The sequence below is a fragment of the Zootoca vivipara genome, chromosome 5 (genome assembly GCF_963506605.1).
Source record: "Zootoca vivipara chromosome 5, rZooViv1.1, whole genome shotgun sequence".
Classification (NCBI taxonomy): Eukaryota; Metazoa; Chordata; class Lepidosauria; order Squamata; family Lacertidae; genus Zootoca; species Zootoca vivipara.
In genome coordinates, this window is record NC_083280.1 from 23,913,508 (window position 1) to 23,937,126 (window position 23,619).

A 23,619-nucleotide genomic window follows, 5' to 3' on the forward strand; every position below is an offset into this window, starting at 1 on the left:
AATTATTATAACATACTCATCTATACATTTAACAGTGGAGTCCTATGCATGTTTTCAAAGAAGTGGAGCTCACTGTGTCCCATGAGTGTCCACAAGACTGCAGTCTTAATTAACACATGCAGGTCTGTGTCCTCTTTTTCAGTGATCCATTGCCTCAATTTTTGGTGATGTTTAAGTGTGTGGTAGCTCCACCTTGCAGTGATTGTGCTGGCAAAAAAATGTTTTTGCAAGGAAAAGTTGACATGTTTTCAGAGATGAAGCGGAACAGGAAAAGAAATTGCCGTACAGTGTTACAACCCACCTCATGCAGGAGCCCAGAATAAGAGGAGGATGAACCAGTCATATTAAGAGGACCAGCTGCAAAGGGGCTGAAACCAAGTCCAAACCCAAGTCTGTGAGGATCCCCTTGAATTAGAGACACCCAGCAGCACAACTCCTGAGCCAGATTCCCTTGCAGGATCATTCCTTTCTAAATAAGGGACCTCACATTTCCCCCGTACCTGCTCACCAACACAGACAACAGACAGGGTGGGACTGGACATTTCAGGTGTTACATGGGTTCCAGACCTTTTAGACTCTCCATTCTTTAGGAAGGAGACAAGACCTGGCAGGGGTAGTATGGTCCAAGAAAGGTTAAAAAACAATCCTCAGATCAGAGACAGACCTTGTTGGGGTAAATTGCCTACTTTTAGTTATCCAATGTCCACAATTTATGCTTTCAGCAACTGAGGGACTATGGCACTTCAACACCATATTTTTATGGAACAGTCATCTTGAATTCCCGCCCCCCCCTCCCCAAAAATTGTGGGGAGGTTAGATGATGCTGGCTATTTATTGAGGATTCATTCCTATCTACTTCCAGGGCGGTTAGACCTCGTTCCATCAAGCAAATACTGTCCCACACTTCCCAGTGGGAATTCCCCCATTGCTTTCAATATCACAAAACATCTGCTGTTGGGGGGAAGCAGTTCTGTTATTATTGCTGGCTTTCGGATATTTTATCATTTATTTATTTATTTGATTAAATAGTATGAAATATAACTTCCTTAAGCATCCTGTAAAACATGTTTTCCAACCCTTCACAGTGCCGCCACAACTGAATCACAGCCTGTCACTTTAATTTTACTCCAGAGCCAGGAAGTGAGCCCCAAGTTTTCAAATCTCACCTACGCTATAGCTCATGAGTCACCTCTGAAACAGCTTGTCACTCAAGTTCTTCCTGGCTCAGACCATTCAGACCAGGAGAAAAGAACTTGGAAGCCAGCACGCATTAATTGTGGGCCTGATTTACCCCTACGCCTAACTTATAAATCCACCTTACTTTAGAATCTTCGGATACTTAGTTCAAAACATGTGTTTTTTCTTGTCCTGGAGAAAGCAAACAAGACTTTAATGTTTTGGAAGAATATAATGCACGCTGGAGACATTGCTACAAGCATTAGCAACAAAAAGCCAAATGAAGAACAACTCAGATGACAGGTAATTTATTTTATATCTATCTCAAAAGAGCGCAAAATAGAAGGGCTGTACTTTAATGATACCTCAAATTTTTAAATTGTTCTTGACGAAATGCGTGCAGTCAAAACAAGGTGTTTGTACGTTTAGGCTTCCATTGGTCTGTAGCTCTAGTCTAGATTGATTTTGTCTAGTTCCAAAAGTTGAAAACCAAAAACATTCCTGTGCAGTACACAAAAAAGTTACTAGGCTAAACTCTCATGTTGTATAACAGGCAATTACGAAATTAGGAACCTATAACATTTTTTAGAAATGACTTGAAAGGTTCTTCTTAGATCTGCTGGGTCTTGCTCAGCAAAAGTAGCATTGGGTTTATATTCTCTTTAATTGCTCTAATGAGGCATAAGAAGTTCACGCTAGAACATGCCAGGCAAGGAATCTCTGGAAAACACCAGAAACAAGGGCATTAAAAGCCCCTCAGCTTAGTACACCATGACTTGGAGTAATTGATTTGAGTGTTCAGCTAAATTTCTGATAAATGCAGAGCAGCCAACAGATTAAAGCTTTTCTACTTAGCTTATACACAACCTGTTTCCAGTCTCTCAGATATGTGAACTGATATCACTTTTATTATACATATTTTAAATCTTGAGAAGTTTCCAAGATTACACTGCGGTACATGCATTGCTTTGTTTGGAAAGAAACAAGGATACCTTATTGCTTTTACAAAATCCAGGCGTGCTTTTTTTGGTACATCAGACAATGTATGCTTTTTCAACTGCCCCCGTTTGCTACTCGTTCAAAAACATAACAAAAATGGTTTCATCTGTATGCTTTTTTTGGGGGGGGGGGTCATTCATCTGTCTTCCACTGCTAATACTAAAGTTCTCACTAGTCTTCATAGGCCTGGTTTTGCTCTTGTACGGAGCATAAACGTTTGTGCAGCAGCTGCAGAGAAATAACTAGGGATGCCTGTGTGGTAGGGGAAAGAGAAGTGGGCATGCATGAAAGATGTCACTGGGTGCTTCCAGGCTGTCACTGTTGGGATTCTGTCACATACTGACAGATTCAGTTTGTGCAATTAAAGTTTACATGGAGCTCTTGGGTCCACTTCTCCAAAAGATTGGATTATTATTTTTTGTGATAAGGAAGGTGACAGGGAAATGCAGTGTGAAGTGTGGGATAACACTTGCTTTGAAGCAATACCATGTAACATTAAACAAATCGGAATGAATGCTCATTAAATAACCAACGTCTAGTCTCCCTGCAAACATTTCAGGATGCTCAGTGAACGGGTCACTTGAAAGTACCCATTTCTATCTCACAGTTTGTGGGAGGAGAACCAAACAGAGTGTTAACAGGTTCTGCTTTCTGATGTGTGTTTTTTCAACCTCTGCCTCTCTTTCCCATCTCTTTTTATCCTTTAGTTTAACCCTCTTGTTACACACGCACACCAGTCTTCGTTCCCTAACCACAGGTGCCTTTCTTCCACTCCCCACCCTAAAATAACTCTAGGCAGAGTTAACTCACCAGCCACACAATTCTCTGTACGTGTAGTAGCATGCAACACTGTCTGGGCTGCTCCAATTCCCAAGGTGCCCGAGGAGCCCTGGCATTCTGAAATGCACCGTGCAATGTTACACTACTCAGTTCACAGAGGAGCCAGTCCATCCAACATGATACTACAAACTGGTCTGGACTGATGGAGTGCAGAGAACACTACAGAATGCCATAATGGGAAGAGGAGGCAAGTTTTTTTTAAATTTGTTGGGTTTTTTTCTGAAATTCTAACTTGCTTCTATTTTTAGTATAATTAGCACCACAGGAGAGTAAGTATCTGATTCTATGGTAGTAGAGTAGTTATTCAATCTGAAAAAAAAACTGTTTTATGATAAAGACCTTTTAGTAGCAAAGCAACTGCTAAATGTTATGATACTAAAACTTCTAAATATTTAAATTAAAAAATGTTCCTGTGTATTGCATTCTACCCTGCGCTACCTATTCCTGCAAGTTTTTTTAAAAAAATAGTGTTAGAATTTTTAAAAACCATCATTAGGGGTTCAAAGCTCCTCCCTGTTCAGAACCAAAACTACTCATAGCCAAACAGGCTAAGAAAATGTAGTCACATGTGGTTTTATGCACACGACTGTTCAGTTCTCATGTGTGTGGGGGGGGTTACTCTTTGCATGAAAAGGAGTGCCCATGGGATAGAAAAGCCCATTTCTTGTCCCCTGTCTGGCTTTGCTGCATGCGTCCCATTGCTTTAAGCAGCATTCTCCCCTAACCTGACTCCAAGACTGAATATGAACTAATAAAATGTCTTAATGCAGGAGAGCACAGTGACGTGAGGGTAGTGGGTTGTTTCTCTCCCCTTCCTCGTGCACTCATTTTCCTGTAAAGTGCCCCGGTATCCTTGCTTCATAAGGATGGGACCTCCATCACATCTACGGTAGCTTGACTGAAATGGCATCAAGCAGAAAGCTGTCCCACTGATAGCTTCCAATGCGCAGACATTTGAGGGTTACTGTTATGTAGCCCTAGAAGAACTGACGCCCCTCCATAGCTGCTTTTTCAGCTTTAGACACAGGAAGTTAATTCTCTCCCCCTTCCCGGCCACTGATGTCAGCTGCAAGTCAAAAGCAAAGCTGCAGAAGCCACTGATTAACAGAGCTACCCAACCATGCTGCAATGCCGTCTTAGTAAACACCTGGGGATTGTGGAGTTTCTGTCCACTGGAAAACTTAAAACAAAGATTTCTGTTGCTCCTGCAGCTCGACTATTTAAGCCTGAAAGCAAATGTCTAAGGGCAGATCACTTGGCAGCTTCCCAGATTCTCGGTGTGGCATTTCAGCTCCAGAATTCATCACTGAAGTGATTTGCTCATGTTATAAAGCCCATGCTCGTGTTTATAGTGGGGGACTGGAGGCACTTAAATAGCACATCCAGGCAATCTATCCAAAGGACAGCTACTGGGTTGTACTCCAACCAGGTCAACTCTTCAGATTTCTGCCTCAAATATGACCATATTTGGGGGGGATGGGGGGGGAGAAATATGAAGTGCCCTGAGCAACTTAGAGAAAGGGCAATATAAAAATGTTAGGAAGGCACAAGGCATGTGTTAACACAAAATAAACATGCAACAGGTTTCCATTTCTATGAGCATCCTGCATCTGACGTGGGTGGCGCTGTGGTCTAAACCACCAAGCCTCTTGGGCTTGCTGATCATAAGGTTGGCAGTTTGAATCCCTGTGACGGGGTGAGCTCCCGTTGCTTTGTCCCAGCTCCTGCCAACCTAGCAGTTCGAAAGCACGCCAGTGCAAGTAGATAAATAGGGACTATCGTGGAGGGAAGGTAAACAGTGTTTCCGTGCACTCTGGCACTCACCACTTTGTTCTGTGCACCAGAAGCGGTTTAGTCATGTTGGCCACATCAGGACAAACGCTGTCTCCCTCGGCCTAAAAGTGGAGACGAGTGCCGCACCTCATAGTCGAATTTGACTAGACTTAACACCTAGGGGTCCTTTATCATTACCTTTATTTAGTTAGCCAATTCATATACAGGATGCTCATAGAAATGGAAACCTGTAGCATGTTTCTTTTGTGTTAACGTATGCCTTTCGCTTTGTTTTCTTTGGAATATGTTCTTAGTGGCTAGGAACTTTAAGAACTTGGAATATGTTCTTAGTGGCTAGGAACTTTAAGAAAGAAACTTTAGTGTAGGTTGCAGGATGCTGGTGAATCCTAAGAGAATTCATTTAAAAGTTAAGCATATCACTTTATGCATAGGTGCGCTACTTTTGTATACAGAAAAGAAGAACAAATAAATAAAAAAACATGAAGAAAATTGTCCAGTGGCACCTTAGAGACCAACTAAGTTTGTTCTGGGTATAAGCTTTTGTGTGCATGCACACTTCTTCAGATACGTCTTCATGCACACGAAAGCTTATACCCAGAACAAACTTAGTTGGTCTCTAAAGTGCTACTGGACAATTTTTTAAAAAAATATATATTTATTTTGACTGCGTCAGACCAACATGGCTACCTACAAAGTTAAATCTCCAACACACAATGGAGCAGTAGCGTGTGTTTCTGAGTTATGCCGGGTTTGAGTGGAGTCAGTGAAATCAATATTACAAGCTGAAACAACTACAGTGTATGAAGCAGTATTGCTATGCAGGCCAGTGGCAATCACCCTGTGCCACTTGGGCAGAATCCTTTACACCTCTGAAAGTATGGTTACTCTAGCAGATCTGCCACAATGGGAAAACCTATGGATTCTACATCTCCAATGGTACCTCTACTTACGAATTTAATGCGGTCCGAATGCACATTCGTAAGTAGAATCCCATAGGAATGCATTGGGAGAAAAAAAATCGTAAGTTGAAGCAACCCTATCTAAAAATTCGTAAGTAGAAAAAATCCTATCTAAACCGCATCCAAGATGGCAGACGGAGCTCCATTCGTAAGTAGAAAAATTCATAAGTAAAGTTATTCGTAAGCAGAGGTACCACTGTAAGTGTTTCGGCAGCCAGTCACGCAGAATGGCTGGCAGCTTTGCTTGTAGTTTAGACAGCTACCTTTTGCAGCAGAGAACACTTCAGCTTCCTAGTGGCTGAGTGGACATTCTGTCTGCTGGAGCTTAATTAAATTAGTGGTTTAGTTAATCCTGTTCATGTAACCTGGGGTGAAGAAACACTTTCAGCCCGAAAATAATGGTGCCAAGGCAAAAAGTCAGCAGAGCTGCAGCTGTAAGCCTTACCTACAATGGCTGATATTCCAGCCATCCAAAGGTCAAAGGTTTCTATGCCCCCCACTCCATCCCGGCTGCAGGAGACTTGGACAGTTCAAGGACACATTCCAGCTAGTCAAAAGCACTCAAAGAAGGCACAGCAGAACCAATGAGAGGTGCAGATGGAGTAGAGAGGGTTTTATTTTAAGGGAACAAGGAATGTGGTTGGGTAGTAAAGGAATAGAAAGTACCTCTCCAATATATCAGAGAAACATGCCTGGTAGTTTACATAGGCAGAAATGAAGTCTGAAGGAAGAATGGAGTTGCTGCTTCATTCCTCTATTTAGAAATGGTAACATGCACATAAGGCACGCACTTAAGAACTCACCAGCTAAACAACCTTGTGTTCATTGTACTATCAACAGAAAATCACTGAAATTAAGAGACCATTTGGTACAATAGCTAGGTGTGCATTAAAATAACAAAAAGTCTAGAATTCCTTCTCTTAATTGCAGAGTTAATTTTAGGAATCCATCACCCTTAGTCAGGTCTTGTGCTCCACCCCACAATGCAATGCTGAGCAAAGTCCACACCTATTTTAACAATACGTCCCCTTTCCTAACTTGGCAGACGTGACCTACATCTGCAACCTCTCTTTCCCATCTCCGGATTCACTATGCTCCTTCATAGTGGCCAGTGGCAACCTCAACTTTTATTATTCAGAAATCTACACTCCTTCCCCTTGTTTCTCCAATCTAACTTGACACTTGAGACCAACCCAATTAATTCCATAGTTCCATGTCACACGGATAATAATAATAATAATAATAATTTATTATTTATACCCCGCCCATCTGGCCGGGTTCCCCCAGCCACTCTGGGCGGCTTCCAAAAAAACAGAAATTCTAAAATACAGAAATCCATCAAACATTAAAAGCTTCCCTAAAAAGGGCTGCCTTGAGATGCGTTCTAAAGGTCTGGTAATTGTTCTCTTTGACCTCTAGTGGGAGGGCATTCCACAGGGTGGGTGCCACTACCGAGAAGGCCCTCTGCCTGGTTCCCTGTAACTTGGCTTCTCGTAATGAGGGAACCGCCAGAAGGCCCTTGGAGCTGGACCTCAGTGTCCGGGCAGAACGATGGGGGTGGAGACGCTCCTTCAGGTATACCGGACCGAGGCCGTTTAGGGCTTTAAAGGTCAACACCAACACTTTGAATTGTGCTCGGAAACGTACTGGGAGCCAATGTAGGTCTTTTAGGACCGGAAAGCAAAAAACATGCTTAGGACTCCCCTGTACTCTTACAAAGAACAACTTCACAGTCTCCCCTGCCACTACTCTTTTACATTATTAAAGTACTATTTACCAAACATCTGCATTTATTTATTCTCCAAAACAATATGCTCTCTTCCACTCATTTAAAAGCCAAGAGGGTGGTGGTTCTTTCTGCAAGGCTGCGGATAGCACTCATGTTGTATTAGACAGTTAGGTTTACCAGTTCAGAATATCCCACAATAACTGCAGGCCATGAAATGGAAAGTCCCTTGATGTGTAAGGCAACCGGATAGGGAAATACGAAGCTGACTTACACTGAGTCACACTGTTGGCCCATTCAGCTCAGTAGTTTCACTGACTGATCCTGGCTCTCCAGGGTTTCAGGCAAGGGACATTTCCAGCCCATCCTGGAGACACTGGGGATTGAAAGTGGGAACTTCTGCATGCAAAGCAGATGCTCTACCACTGAGCTACAGACATTCCCATGAAATAGGGGGGTATATGGGCTCCTCCCATCCATGGAAGGCATTTGATCAAGTAGAGGAATCCAACTGGCAGAAGGTGGCAGCAAGACTTTTGCCAACTCCCCCCGTAGCCCCCAGCATCACCACCTACAATGTTCAGAACTCCAGGACAGATTTTCTTTTACACTGTAATCATTTAAATAATTTAGTATTTAAATTAGTAAATTTAATACATAGAATTCTAGAATTGTAAAGTTGGAAGGGACCCTGAGGGTCATCTAGTATGTTAATTAATGATAACTTTTATATTTCTTAAAAAAAAGAATTAGGAATTTAAACTTAAGTGTTTGTTTCTTTTAAAATAAAAATAAAAATCCTAGCCTTCCTCTTATAAGAACCCAGGGCAGCAAGTAACAAACATGCCACACAAATTAACATCAGAAAACCAAGCTAGTACAGAGAGGTGCAAGAGACTGTGGTGAGGACCTGTAGAAGTTGCTTTCTCTCCCTCTGTATCCACCGCCCTCCACCTTCCACTAGTGAAAGCATGCCCTGAGCAGAACTCTTCTCAGGCAACTTTCCTACGGTCGGGGGAATAGATCCAAGTCTATTTGGTATGCATCAAGATTCTTGTGCAATGTTGTTTACTTAGGAGATGTATACCCCACTTTCAAACCGAATGATTTCTAAAGGCAGCCTAAAAGCAAGAGGTTAATTTAAAACAAATCAAATATCAAAACCCATTGTAACACCCACAACGCAATAGCCCTCAGTCCCCTGGCTGACGGACAGGGCCACCATACAATTCCATTCTCCTCTCCAGTGCCAGGACAACTGAGGGTTGGAACAGAGAGTTCTATCTAAAAATGAGGGGACAATGCAAACTCTCTGAAGGTGCTCCTTCTCTGGCTGATGGATGTGGCTAGGCTGTTCTTCACCTTGCCATGATGTTCTCCCTTAAAGATAATGCATCCACCCACTCAGAGTTTTAACTTCCAGAGACTTCAAAAACAGAGTTAAAGGAATGACAAAACTAGCAACAACAAAAATCATCAAGGCGTCGCAAACAGGCAAGAATTGGGACAATGGCTAGGATTCTGAGTTTGGAACCACTGGAAGAAGAAGAAGAAGAAAAACCCTGCCTGAAGGTCCAGTCACCTGACACTCCAATCATGCAAGTGGAAGAGGGGACAGAGATTACTTTTGTTGGTTCCCTCTTCCTCCTGAAGTCCTGTGTGCCCCCGAATAGTTGTGCTAGAGGGTTGGGGAACCTCCAGAGCAGCATGATGAGTGGTGCTGTGGGCTACAGGATAAAGAGGGGACTCAACAAAAAATGCAGCCTCCTCTTCCACCAACACCTTTGCTGGTGGAATTGTCTGCCAGATCTTGGTTCCATCAATGAGACCTTCTATTCACGGATGCCTAATTAGTATCCAAGTCAATGGTTTTATGAATAAGAACCAGAAAAATAGAAACTGTTCTTGGTAAACAGTGACTCCCAGGATGTATGTCATTTTGCCTGAATGGGATAGGCAGACTTTGCTGAGGGAAGCAGCATCGTGATTTGCTCATTATATACATCTCTTTACCTTGCACCTGGCAAAATGGCTGAAACACAGAAAAAGTCCTTAGGATATCCCAATGCTGCTTTTTCACCAGCTAAAAAAGAAAGAAAGCTAAACCCCATTATAATAATTTTATAATTTATTATTTCTACCCCATCCATCTGGCTGGGTTTCTCCAGCCACTCCAGGCGGCTTTCAACAGAATATTAAAAACAGAATAAAACTTCAAACATTAAAAACTTCCCTAAACAGGGCTGCCTTCATCTGTAGTGGTGAAATATGTACCAAGGCTCAAGCATGGCAACATTATAGCGCCTTTTTAAAATAGTAAAACACAACCTAAATGTAGCCTAATGCTTGAAAACAAAGCCATATACAAACTGGGAAAGAGAAACCAAACTGGGCATTGTATGGCTTCCATGCAGAGTTTTTCGTCACCTTGATGGGGTTTTTTATATATATATAGGTCAAATAATCCAACGCCATAAGCAATTCAGATGCTATTAACTCATCATAATTCCAGTGTATCATGTAATCTATAATTTAGCTATGTCGCTCACACACACAAACCAGTCCATCAGCATGAACAACAACAAATTGCACCATACATGCAGCACTGTGTACTTTACACATATTTATTGCAGAGGCTTTACTTTAATGATGCTAACTATGTAGCAACACAACCTATAAAACATATGAGGCTTAAAATATTCCTCTGCACTGAGGTTCTTACTAGATCAGCATTGCAGACTTTCTCTCTCTTTCTCTCTAGCATTAACAAATACCACGATAAGCTTCTGTTGGCATCCCTGATTGCAAAGTGGGAAACATCTGAAGAAGTGTGCATGCACACGAAAGCTCATACCAAAATAAAAACTTAGTTGGTCTTTAAGGTGCTACTGAAGGAATTTTTTTATTTTACTTCGATCCAGACCAACACGGCTACCTACCTGGGAAACATTTACAATACTATAAGAATATCCTGGGTTTTTCCCCCCCCCAAAGGGATAGGTGTCTGTCCATACCTGGTCAGGATTACCTGGATTAGAATATTAAAGGATTAAAAATCAATACAAGATACTGCAATTATTTTACAGTGGTACCTCTGGATGCGAACAGGATCCTTTCCAGAGCCCCGTACACATCCAGAGCAGTACTTACCCTGAAGCGCCGAATCTGCACAAGCGCATGACGTCATTCGGCACATCTCTGCATGCACGAATTGCCAAACCCAGAAGTAACCAATTCTGTTACTTTTGGGTTCGGTGTGTACGTAACCCGTGTTGTGCGCAACCCGCAGCATTTGTATCTAGAGGTATGACTGTATTGAACTTGGAGCTAGCTTTTGGCAATTCACCTTCTACATCATATGTACTCTTTAGAGCAGTAGTTACCAAACATGGTTTCCCCTGGATCACTTGAAAATTGCTTCAGGTCTTGGCAGATCACTTAGCTCAGGACCTTCACCTGTCTTACCACCAGCCATGGCTTTCTCTAAGGCAGAGCTTCCTTCCCCAATCACTTCTATTCCATCCTGCTCACCTTCCAGAAAGACCACCAGATTCTAAGAAGGATGCAGTAGCCACTATGCCAGCTGTTCTTCACACGCACACAGCTGCTGTGCCCACCATTCTTCACACACACATCAATACAACACCGCTATGCAGAGTCACCACCATGGGCCTCCTGGTTGAAGTTCATGCACTATTGGTGGTCCACAGAGTACTTTAGGAACCCCCATCTTAAAGCCCTGATGTGAAAGTAGAATAGAATAGCTCCATGCCTGCCATGCTGAACTCCTTGGAGGAAAGGCAAGATACAAACAAGGTAAAACAAACTCATACTTAAGGCATACACTGGCTGTCAGCTTTGGGAAGGCAGCTAGTTTAGGTGAGCCTTTGGTCCCTCTTTCCATATAAAATTCCATCTCAACCTGGATTATATTTTCTTGCCTCTCAAAAATAATTCTCACAAGATTAAATGAAAAACAAGCACATACAGTTTGTGGGTTGTAGGGTTTAACTTCAATTTAACAGCTTAATACAGTGGTACCTCTGTTTACAAACACAATTGGTTCCGGAAGTCCGTACTTAGCCTGAAGCAAACTTTCCCATTGAAAGTAATGGAAAGTGGATTAATCCGTTCCAGACAGGTCCGCGGAGTACTTAAACTGAAAATACTCAAACCGAGGTGTACTTAAACCGAGGTATGACTGTATTATTATTACTACTACTAGTAGTAGTAGTACTTCTAGACCTACTAGTACTTTTTTATTTTATTTTATTTTTAAAAATATTTTTATTAATTTTCCAATTAAAACCAATTATATCACATTCAATATTTCAAATTATACACATATATATATCAATCAAACCGAATGTTATGCCAAATCATCTAAAGAATTTTTTATTTGGGTTCCCATGCTTCAAGAAATTGGGAATTCCTCGCAACCGTCCACTGCCGTCTTTTTTCTAAAGTTCAAATCGTCCTCCAAGTTCATAATAATCCAGATCTTCCCCTTACAGTCACATAGATGTTTTCCACTTTCATCCGATTGTTTCCCAGCTGCTGAGATAAATATCAAACAAAGTTTCACAGATGTTCTTTCTCCTGTGTGAGTTAATCAGTCCCAACAGTTATAAAGTTCAACTCACACAGTCTTTTGCTTCTCTTTCACTCCAAACAAGCCAGGACATCGCGTCCGGGAAGGTACGAGGCAACATATATGAAGAAAAAATAAAAACTCACTTCCCTTATCGCTCCGTCCCCATCAATCCTTCTTCCAGATGCAGTACAGTCTTTGACTCCTCTCCCTCAGCAGCATAAATTTCTCAGCAGTAAACAGCGCTTCTTCCCCTCCTTCTGAAGTATGTCCATAGATTTAAGCCTAATTATCTTCTTTAACCATGGAAATCCCCGCCATGCAGATTAGCGTCCGGGAGTCCTGGCCCTCGTAAGTGCTCAGCCCAAGCTCCCCCCACTCCAAAAACAGTCGGAGTGGGTCTGGGGGCATCGCGGGCCAGCGGCCCCTCTCCGTAACCCCCGGAGAGGGTAGGGGGTTGCCATTTACTCCCCTAGCAACCGCCAAATTCCTTACGAAGGTCAGAGAGATGGAAAACAGGTCCGCCATTCCTGCAGGCGGAAACCGGAACCTCTAGACCTACTAGTACTTTTAATACTACTAGACCTACTAGTAGTAGTAGTCTAATAAAGAGGTATCTGAAGAAGTGTGCATGCACACGAAAGCTCATACCTATGGCAAACTTAGTTAGTCTCTAAGGTGCTACTGGAAGGAATTTTTTTTTATTTTTTGTTTCTAATAGAGAGGAGTACAGGAAGTTTTCACAAAGACAATACTATGCTAGTGAAACTGACTTTGCTTCTGTTAAGAAATGCTTTGAAGTCCCCATCTGATCATATGCAGTAGACATGAATGCCTTTAAGGCTCACAGGAGTTCACTACAAGGGCATGAAGGGAAGCACTATGCTGCTTGCATTACTAAAGAACCTATTGCCCAATTAGTGCCACGACTGCCATGAACCTGGCAGTTAACAAAAAGACCAAATGAGAAAGCACAGCTTTAAGATGACAAAGCTCATTAGTGGAAGATCAATCCAAGGGCATGCTTGAACAACTGCCCAGTACTCACACAGGTCTCCTCATTGAGCAAGGTTATTGCTAGGAGTTGGCAGAGGTAGCTTAGAAACCTATAGATTACATAACGTCATTTTTGAGGAGAATTTCTTTTTTTTAAGGGATGCTTTAAATAAATGTTTTACATCTGTCCAAGACACACTAGTCCCAGCTCATTGTATAGTACAGCAATGGGGAACTTGGGACCTTTCAGAAGTTGCTTGATTACAACTCCCATCAGCCCCAGCCAGCATGGCCAACAGTCAAGGATGATGGGTGTTGTAGTCCAACACCACCTTGGAAGGTATCATGTTGGGTACATCATTTAGCATCCTGTATTTTGTCTGTATCTATGAATAATCTAAAATGTCAAGCATTTGCACAACACAGGAAGCCAAGCTTTACAATCCCTGTGCGCCTAGTAAGATTACACTGGGTGCAATGAGTGTGTACATAACTTCAGATGAGATTGTGGGGGTTTCCAATTCAGATTCAGTTGCTGTTCCAACTTTTATATTCTTTGCTGTAACTTGAAGTCACTGCTACCTGTCCCTTTTTCAGTGGCTGCTGGTAATACCAATATTGAAATTGTTCCAGGCATCTTGAAATCTCTCTATTGAGAAAGGAAGGGCAGAAAGGGGAGGTGTTTGGAAAGAGAGGAAGCTGAAAACATAGGAAGCTGCTACCTGTAAAAGCTGTGTCAGCGAGCTGAAATCATGGGGCTTTCTCCGTGTTTAGTCATCATAGACCACAGCGTATGAAGTCAAGTGTTTCCTACGGAAGTCCAACCAAGGTCCTCCACTTTCACAAGTGAAACTTGAATTGCTGCATCTCATTGACAAGGTACTTCACAAAGGCTCCTGTGTAAGCCTTATAGTCATGGAATGAGAGGCGAAGCCCTCTTATGGATCAGGAATTGGTTAAGTTGCAGGAAGCATACAGGAGGAGTCAATAGACAGTCCTCCAAATGGAGAGGTGTAGAAAGTGGAGTCAATTACACCAAGAAGAAAGGTTACAGCATCTGGGGCTTTTGGGTTTACAAAAAAAGTTAAGAGGTTGCATGATAAACTTCTGCAAGGCATAAAGACACAAAGAAATTGGACAGAGAAACATTTTTGTCTCTTTCTTTCATAACACTAGAACTCGTGGACATTCAATGAAGCGGAATGATGGAAGATTCTGGACCAATAAAAGAAAGCAATTATTCACACAGCACAAGGTTAAACTATGGAACTTGCTCCTATAAGATGCAGTGATGGCCACCAATTTCAGGGGCTTAAAAGATTAGACAAATTCATGGAGGACAAAGCTATCAACGGCTACGAGCCAAGATGTGCATGTTTTGCCTCCCAGTTACAGGGAACCGCAGGTGGGCAGATTGCACTAATGCCCTGCTTGCATACATCCCACAGGCATCTGGTTGACCACTGGAATAGATGGGCCATTGGCCTGATCCAGCAGCCTTGTCCTATGTTCTTATGTCTTACAGAGACAAATGGATAGGAAATACATTTCCCACCCAGGTGGTTGATGAGTAGATATTTCAGTGATGTCCATTGGTTCCTTGGACATTTTTACTAGATTTCTTATTTAGACCTCTTAATTCAGTTGACTGAAGGAATTTTTCAAAGTGTTATGAGAAGTCTGAGATGCTATGCACTCTGGATACACTCTGAGAAAGTCAATGTGTGCCCCTGAAGAAAACTACATGGTTGAAACAAAACTGGCAACTGGAAGTGTTGTTTATCTGCAACAGGCCATTTAAGTTTTTTGTGTTTAGAAGCCATTTTATCATATTGTTTGGCAAGTGAAGCATCTATTCAAATTAGGCTACGGACCTGCATTTACTTGTGTTAACTGAATGTAAATGTATATTGCATTTTATCACTGGGACTAGAAATGGTTATTTTCTGTTCAGAATTACATATGGCATAAAATTTACCATCTTCTTGGCGCCGCTGACTTTTTATCATCTGCGATCTTAATTTATTATTTACAGGAAACATATCAAACACATGTATAAAATGAAATGCAATTTATTTGTAATGCTCCCAAAATGTTTAAATGGTTATAAAATGGGACAAAGGCAGGCTAACCCACCATGGGACTCGAATGAGTGCAGCTCCCAACAATTTATGGCAGTATTGCAGTTGCTCAATATTCCCAGAAAGGTAGCAGCAAAGTTAGATTTACTGAACTCTGGGTAGGCAGATGAACTATAGTTCCTGCACAGTATTTTGTTGGTAGGTCATAAGTTGTGCAGATAGAGGAAACATCAGAAACAAGAAGTACAGAGGGCTGGGAATAATGCCCTATTTTTAATTGATTGACATGCTATCACAATCCTAAACTGTTACAGAACTTATCAGGGTTCATAGTAGAATAAGAAATGTGGGTAATGGACCATTGTTGTTGTTTAGTCGTTTAGTCGTGTCCGACTCTTCGTGACCCCATGGACCATAGCACGCCAGGCACTCCTGTCTTGCACCGCCTCCCGCAGTTTGGTCAAACTCATGTTCGTAGCTTCGAGAACACTGTCCAACCATCTTGTCCTCTGTCGTCCCCTTCTCCTAGTGCCCTCAATCTTTCCCAACATCAGGGTCTTTTCCAAGGATTCTTCTCTTCTCATGAGGTGGCCAAAGTATTGGAGCCTCAGCTTCACGATCTGTCCTTCCAGGGAGCACTCAGGGCTGATTTCCTTAAGAATGGATAGGTTTGATCTTCTAGCAGTCCATGGGACTCTCAAGAGTCTCCTCCAGCACTATAATTCAAAAGCATAAATTCTTCGGCGATCAGCTTTCTTTATGGTCCAGCTCTCACTTCCATACATCACTACTGGGAAAACCATAGCTTTAACTATACGGACCTTTGTCGGCAAGGTGATGTCTCTGCTTTTTAAGATGCTGTCTAGGTTTGTCATTGCTTTTCTCCCAAGAAGCAGGCGTCTTTTAATTTCGTGACTGCTGTCACCATCTGCAGTGATCAAGGAGCCCAAGAAAGTAAAATCTCTCACTGCCTCCATTTCTTCCCCTTCTATTTGCCAGGAGGTGATGGGACCAGTGGCCATGATCTTGGTTTTTTGATGTTGAGCTTCAGACCATATTTTGCGCTCTCCTCTTTCACCCTCATTAAAAGGTTATTTAATTCCTCCTCGCTTTCTGCCATCAAGGTTGTGTCATCTGCATATCTGAGGTTGTTGATATTTCTTCCAGCAATCTTAATTCCGGCTTGGGATTCATCTAGTCCAGCCTTTCGCATGATGAATTCTGCATATAAGTTAAATAAGCAGGGAGACAATATACAACCTTGTCGTACTCCTTTCCCAATTTTGAACCAATCAGTTGTTCCATATCCAGTTCTAACTGTAGCTTCTTGTACCACATAGAGATTTCTCAGGAGACAGATGAGGTGATCAGGCACTCCCATTTCTTTAAGAACTTGCCATAGTTTGCTGTGGTCGACACAGTCAAAGGCTTTTGCATAGTCAATGAAGCAGAAGTAGACGTTTTTCTGGAACTCTCTAACTTTCTCCATAATCCAGCGCATGTTTGCTATTTGGTCTCTGGTTCCTCTGCCCTTTCGAAATCCAGCTTGCACTTCTGGGAGTTCTCGGTCCACATACTGCCTAAGCCTGCCTTGTAGAATTTTAAGCATAACCTTGCTAGCGTGTGAAATGAGCGCAATTGTGCGGTAGTTGGAGCATTCTTTGGCACTGCCCTTCTTTGGAATTGGGATGTAGACTGATCTTCTCCAATCCTCTGGCCATTGCTGAGTTTTCCAAACTTGCTGGCATATTGGGTGTAGCACCTTAACAGCATCATCTTTTAAAATTTTAAACAGTTCAGCTGGAATATCATCACTTCCACTGGCCTTGTTATTAGCAGTGCTTTCTAAGGCCCATTTGACTTCACTCTCCAAGATGCCTGGCTCAAGGTCAGCAACCACACTACCTGAGGTGTACGAGACCTCCATATCTTTCTGGTATAATTCCTCTGTGTATTCTTGCCACCTCTTCTTGATGTCTTCTGCTTCTGTTAGGTCCATATGGTCCAATGGACCATAGCTGTCACCTTTTCCTTTTTAAGGGAAATTCTCTTATTCCGAATAGGATTCCTCACGAGAAAAGGGAAAAGTTGACAGCTATGTAATGGATGTAGAAAAAGCTTATTAGTATAGCCAGAATCCAGAGGTTAAGTTCTCAGGGATATTTTCTTGAATTTAACTATCGCTGGTGTTTCTGAATGACACTCCCTAGCCTAGTTTTCTCACATTGCTCACTCTTCACTGTGTTTTGCATTAATCCATCCACCAGAGGTAACAACCCCAATATTATTTGCATACTAATTTACTCTGGGATGAAGATTATGTGAGTCAAGATTAGTCATTCAGCTTGTCATTTGTTGCCGATTGTCTGCCTTGAAAGGGCAAAGCAATCAGAAGGTGAAGGGAATCCAGAGATTATTACCCAAGAAATCTAATCAAGTAAATTGGTCTTTGGTGGCTCAAAGTGAGAAACTCAAGAATGGTAGGCATCACTTTTATTTAATAGAGAGCTAATTGTCTGCAACCAGGACACGGTTATATTGAATCCCATTGATGATGCTGAAGGATCCATGAGAAGCCCAGGCTTTTAGCTAAAGCATCAGTAAACTACAGGCAGCAGTACAAATGTACTTAAAATGGAAAAATATATACTTGTGTTAGCTTGGAATGAATTAAGTATTGGCCTTCATTTTTCTCACATGCAACCACCTGCCCACAAGATACAGTCTGCCCTTGTTGTTGCATTCATTGTTGCTCACAATTTACCCATAGGAGTCATTTAAAATATTGGTCTGTCTCCAGATAATTACTGTACTACTGTCCATGTTACATGGCAACAGCTACTATAAGCTAATGGCAGAGTGAGCTGGTAATTGATGCATGGGCATGTAGAAGCTATACAGAGAGCTGCATTGCCCAAGAGAGCAGTGACATTGTAATAGCCTATTCCAGAATTGGGGCTGATCCTAGCTTCTTCATTCACAGTGACACATCTCTGTGTGTATGAGGGAGGATCGGTGTCCAAACTTTTTTCAAAGAGGGCCAGATTTGATGAAGTGAAGGGCCATGAGGGCCGACCAAAGTTGTTCACCTTTTTAAAGGATTTTACCCCAGGAAATTAACTGCCACAGGGGCCGGATTAAATGGACCAGCGGGCCAGACTAGGCCCCCGAAACGGACTTTGGACATGCCTGCTAAACTATCATTTCCGTGTAGTGTATTTTCCACAAGACAAATCAGGAAGCAAATGCACACACTTCATAGATGATGGTGCACACCTATCTCCTCTTTACTTGAAGTTGAACTCCATGGAAGAAAAGCCATGTCTGAGTTGTCTCTTAAGGGCCAAGATGCAGCTGAGTTCATCATTTTGTCCTATAAGCAGAGGCCTGTAGCACAGCTGCAGCTGTGCTCAGCCAGAAACTTAAAGATGCTGCTGTTGACACTGAGGTATTTGCCTATTGTAAATATTTTCACTTCCTATATTTTTCAGACATTAGAATTTGTACAACCCATGATGTGCCCCAGATCAATTGCCACCAGTGTGTCTCCTGAAAAGCATTTGACCTGCAAATCGACAATAATAATGGGGTCTAACATGTCATATGTGAAGCTTCCAGGTAAATAACCTTAAAAATAAATAAATCAGGAATTCCTGATACAGTTTTTTTTTAGAGAGGAGTTAATAATTTATACAGCTGTACCTCCTTTTTAGTATCACGTTATTAGTTAAGAGCAGTTCATTTAGAAGACTTCCCAAACACAACCATTGATTATTTCCATTCCTGCTTAGCATTCTAACCAAGCTCATGAGGTCATTGTCTTTAAACCTCAGACCATCTAATAAACAGACTACCCCTGGTCCACACACACACACATCCCTTTTTTAATAATCAAAATTCACAAGTACCCCTAATGAAGCCCGTCATTATCAATATATAATAATAATAATAATAATAATAATAATAATAATAATAATTTATTATTTATACCCCGCCCATCTGGCCGGGTTCCCCCAGCCACTCTGGGTGGCTTCCAACAAAACAGAAATTCTAAAATACAGAAATCCATCAAACATTAAAATACAGAAATCCATCAAACATTAAAAGCTTCCCTAAACAGGGCTGCCTTGAGATGCCTTCTAAAGGTCTGGTAATTGTTGTTCTCTTTGACCTCTAGTGGGAGGGCATTCCACAGGGTGGGTGCCACTACCGAGAAGGCCCTCTGCCTGGTTCCCTGTAACTTGGCTTCTCGTAGTGAGGGAACCGCCAGAAGGCCCTCGGAGCTGGACCTCAGTGTCCGGGCAGAACGATGGGGGTGGAGACGCTCCTTCAGGTATACCGGACCGAGGCCGTTTAGGGCTTTAAAGGTCAACACCAACACTTTGAATTGTGCTCGGAAACGTACTGGGAGCCAATGTAGGTCTTTCAGGACCGGTGTTATGTGGTCTCGGCGGCCGCTCCCAGTCACCAGTCTAGCGGCCGCATTCTGGATTAGTTGTAGTTTCCGGGTCACCTTCAAAGGTATATTTTAAAAAGATAACCATACCGAGGCAGCCTAGGCATTGCAGTCAAGTATGTATATACACCACAATCTAGTGAAGATAACCCTTGCTCGTATGCCACTCACATTCAGAAAACCACTATGCGTGCAGTTCCACTTGCTACACAATTGGGAGATCTCAGTACAGTTCCTGCTGCTGGGCTTGGAATGCATGGACAGTGCCGAAGAGTAGAGATTTGCCTGTAGTGTCAGATTTGGGGCAACCCTAGATTGGAGACTCCATATTCTCCCCCCTTCTCCTCTTAAAAAAAGCAAACGAACAAATATAGCAGTGCTATCAATGCCGATAGCAGAATGATCTGATTGGCAGGTATGTATGCAAGCAGATACTCACCTATAGCTTGCTACTGCATTTGTGAGTTTAGAGACTGGTGATTAGGGATTTAATCAAGCACCTGGGGGTACCCACTCCATGATCTGCATGCCACAAAAATACCCTATGATTCATGTGACTTAGAAGCCCAATGCAGTCTAAACTGATGGGTAAAGAGTTCCTAAAGCAAGGGGTGGCTCTCTTGCCACAAATGGCATATAAAGCAGGACCCAAGGTTTGGCTAGACAGGAGCGGGGTGATCTGTAGTTCTCGTGTTGTCACAGATTTAGCACCACCCTGCACAATCTCTGAACTCGACTTGCAGCCTCATTGCTTCCAAACCTTCAATAAATGGAGAATTTACAGTTTCCTTAGGCAGCTCATTCTGCTGCTGAACTGGTCTTAAGAGTTATGAACACAGCATATATTTATGTTCCAGTCTTCCCCCCCCCCCTTTCAATACCCTTTTGTGTCCTTGAATAAGACTCCGAGGGCTCATCCCAACAAGCCTTTGCATGCAGACAGGATCTTAGTCACTGGCATCACTAAGCATACTTGTGCAGCTGGCTGCTGTCGAGTTTAAAACAATGCACGCCCTGCCACCTCATTGCCGGAGCTGTGGTCTGAAGCCCTTTTCTGTAGCGTGCAAACATAGCAGTGTAATAAAAACATTTTCTTGAAAGAGGAGGGCAACTCCCCTGGCTGTACCAGGTGTAGAACCTCACTCTGCTGACCGCCTAAGTACCACCCTGCTGAATCAGACCAAATATTTATGCATTCCAGCACTACATTTCCAGCAGAGCCCAACCAGGTGCTTCACAAGCGGAGACGAAAAGCAATAGCCACCTCTAGTTGTTAATCCCAAACAACTGCTATTCAGTAGCATAGTAGTCCATCATGTCTAATTGCAGCCTTTCTACATGCTCCAGTTACTCAAATGTGTGTGCATCCAGAAACAGTTTCTGGATTCCTTCTGCTCACATAAATTATGGGGACATGACTCTTGATTATGGGGGTGACTCTTGAGTTATTGTTGCTATAGTTCCATATAAATAGCTATGATTGTTAAACCAACTTAGACCATTTATTTCCATCATTCCTATAGATCATCATCAACAACTGGGTCAAGGCAACAGTATTTTAGCCAACTGTTCACAAGATCTACCTGGGAATTCTACCAGTAATGAATTCACAACCATTGTCTTACCTGTTCTTTACCTCATCATATTCCTGGCTAGCATCTTACTGAACAGCTTGGCTGTATGGATTTTCTTCCACATCAGAAACAAGACCAGCTTTATCTTTTACCTCAAAAACATTGTGGTTGCAGACTTGATGATGACCCTGACATTTCCGTTTAAAATCATCCAGGACTCAAGGCTGGGGCCATGGTACTTCCATTTTTTCCTGTGCCGTTATTCGACTGTTTTGTTCTACGCCAACATGTACACGACGATTGTGTTCCTTGGGCTCATTAGCATCGATCGTTATCTGAAAGTGGTGAAACCCTTTGGGGATTCCAGGATGTACAGCATCACTTTCACCAAGATTCTGTCTGCGTGCGTTTGGATCGTCATGGGATTTTTAGCCTTGCCAAATGTGATCCTTACAAATGGTCATGCGACTAGGAAAAACATAGGTGACTGTTTAAAGCTAAAGAGTTCTCTGGGAGTCAAATGGCACAGAGCTGTCATTTACATCAACAACGGCATGTTTGTCGTTGTACTGGTAGTATTGATAGGGTGTTACATTGAAATATCAAAGTATATCTACAAATCAAGCAAACAATTTACCAGTCCTTCAAGTCGCAAACGGAAGCACAACCAAAGCATAAGGGTGGTCGTAGCAGTGTTTTTCACGTGTTTCTTGCCATATCATTTGTGCAGAATACCTTTTATTTTTGGCCACTTAGATAAACTTTTGGACGAATCAGCACACAAAATCCTGTACTACTGCAAGGAAGTGACACTTTTCCTCTCTGCGTGCAACGTGTGCCTAGATCCAATCATCTACTTTTTCATGTGTAGATCATTTTCAAGGAGGATGTTTAGGAAATCAAACATGCGAACGAGGAGCGAAAGCATTAGATCGCTTCATAGTGTTAGAAGATCGGAGGTGCGGATATATCATGAATATGTTGATCTGTGACGCTGAAGATGACGAGATGGACATTCCGTCCCATATTTGTATCCGTGTATTTGTTATTTGTAAATAATAAAGTATTTTTTTTTGATTATAACAAATGTCTGCTGTTTTTCATGTTGTTCCGCGTACAAGGGAGCCATGCAGAATATAGCAGAGTAACCAGGCCTTTGACTTAATCTAGTCTAGACTGTTACAAATGTTGTGCTGTGCCATCTACTGGAGGAAATCTGTTTCTGTTACAATACAGTGGTACCTCGGTTTAAGTACACAATTGGTTCCGGAAGTCTGTACTTAACCTGAAAGCGTACTTAACCTGAAGCGATCTTTCCCATTCAAAGTAATGGAAAGTGGATTAATCTGTTCCAGACAGGTCCGCGGAGTACTTAAACTGAAAGTACTCAAACCGAAGCAAACTTAAACCGAGGTATGACTGTACTAGGAAACATTCAGAATCACAATTGCTTCTGAAACAATGCTGTCTAAATCACTGAATCCAGCTGGTAAAGCATGAGACTCTTAATCTCAGTGTTGTGGGCTAGAGCCTCACATTGGGCAAAAGATTCCTGAATTGCAAAGGGTTGGACTAGATCAGGCATGTCAAACCTGCGGCCCTCCAGATGTTTTGGCCTACAACTCCCATGATCCCTAGCTAGCAGGACCAGTGGTTGGGGAAGATGGGAGTTGTAGTCCAAAACATCTGGAGGGCCGCAGGTTTGACATGCCTGGACTAGATGATCCTCGTGGTCCTTTCCAACTACAATTCTATGACAATTATTATCAATAATCCACTAAATGGTTCCAGAAAGAAAGAAAATACTTCAGAACATAAAATTCTGTTTAAAAAAAATGAACTAACATAGAATTGCAATATTTCTTCTTTAAAAACAAACCTTCAGAACCGACTTCGAGAATTTGTTTTCATGGGAGGTAATTGTTTTCTTGATAATAGTATATGAGGGGCAACCAGATTTCCCAGAATTTGTTTCTACATTTTCATGCAATTCTCACTTTTAGATAAGATGCTACTTTTGCTATGATAGCCAAATCCCAAACTTTATCAAGCCATTCTTTCCAAGAAGGGAGTAATGTAACTTGCCAGAATTGAGCCACTAACATTCTTGCAGCTGTTAACAGATAGAATGTAAGTTGTTGTTCTTTATGATATAGAACAGCAACCTCAACACTGGATTCATTGTTAAACAAATGGGAGCCAAAAATCATTGCCAATCTACTTCATATCACCCATAGATCTATTAGCAGATCCTTTTCTATCTTCTGCCCACCCCTGCACTACAGTAAACATGTTTCTACAGCAAAGATGTAACGGTGATGCATTTTTAATTGCCTCACTTTCTTTCTGAAGTAAAAACCTGTAATTAAATACATATAGTGTTTGGATTATGCATTTCTTCTTAATCTTATTTTTAGTATGTTTTGA

General features: G+C 42.0%; 3 protein-coding genes across 8 annotated transcripts in view; 2 read left to right on the forward strand and 1 right to left on the reverse strand.

The window, feature by feature from the left end:
* Nucleotides 1-23,619, reverse strand: part of MED12L (mediator complex subunit 12L) — a 167,085-nt gene that overhangs the window by 69,429 nt on the left and 74,037 nt on the right. The window lies entirely within an intron of this gene.
* Nucleotides 1,342-23,619, forward strand: part of P2RY14 (purinergic receptor P2Y14) — a 33,560-nt gene continuing 11,282 nt past the window's right edge. The window contains exon 1 of the mRNA XM_035132428.2: nucleotides 1,342-1,479. The gene's annotated coding sequence lies outside the window, so the exon portion shown is untranslated. The remainder of the gene's footprint in view (nucleotides 1,480-23,619) is intronic.
* On the forward strand, nucleotides 1,348-22,396 carry GPR87 (G protein-coupled receptor 87). Of its 4 annotated transcripts, none has more exons than XM_035132418.2 (3): nucleotides 1,364-1,479; nucleotides 18,654-18,780; nucleotides 21,142-22,373. In XM_035132418.2, the coding sequence occupies exons 2-3, from the start codon at nucleotides 18,675-18,677 to the stop codon at nucleotides 22,182-22,184; spliced, it is 1,149 nt and encodes a 382-aa protein (XP_034988309.1). In that variant the 5' UTR covers nucleotides 1,364-1,479; nucleotides 18,654-18,674; the 3' UTR covers nucleotides 22,185-22,373. The 4 variants fall into 4 exon arrangements, with proteins under 4 accessions (XP_034988311.1, XP_034988309.1, XP_034988310.1 ...); XM_035132419.2 differs by lacking the exon at nucleotides 1,364-1,479 and adding an exon at nucleotides 12,677-13,960 and having other exon boundaries at nucleotides 21,142-22,396; XM_035132420.2 differs by lacking the exon at nucleotides 18,654-18,780 and having other exon boundaries at nucleotides 1,348-1,479; nucleotides 21,142-22,372.

Excerpts from the sequence above, each read along its gene's own strand:
- GPR87 (XM_035132417.2), top strand. The coding sequence starts at position 18,483 with ATGTCTGAGTTGTCTCTTAAGGGCCAAGATGCAGCTGAGTTCATCATT. Across the intron at positions 18,781-21,141 it reads GTCATATGTGAAGCTTCCAG|ATCATCATCAACAACTGGGT; the intron begins GTAAATAACCTT and ends TCATTCCTATAG.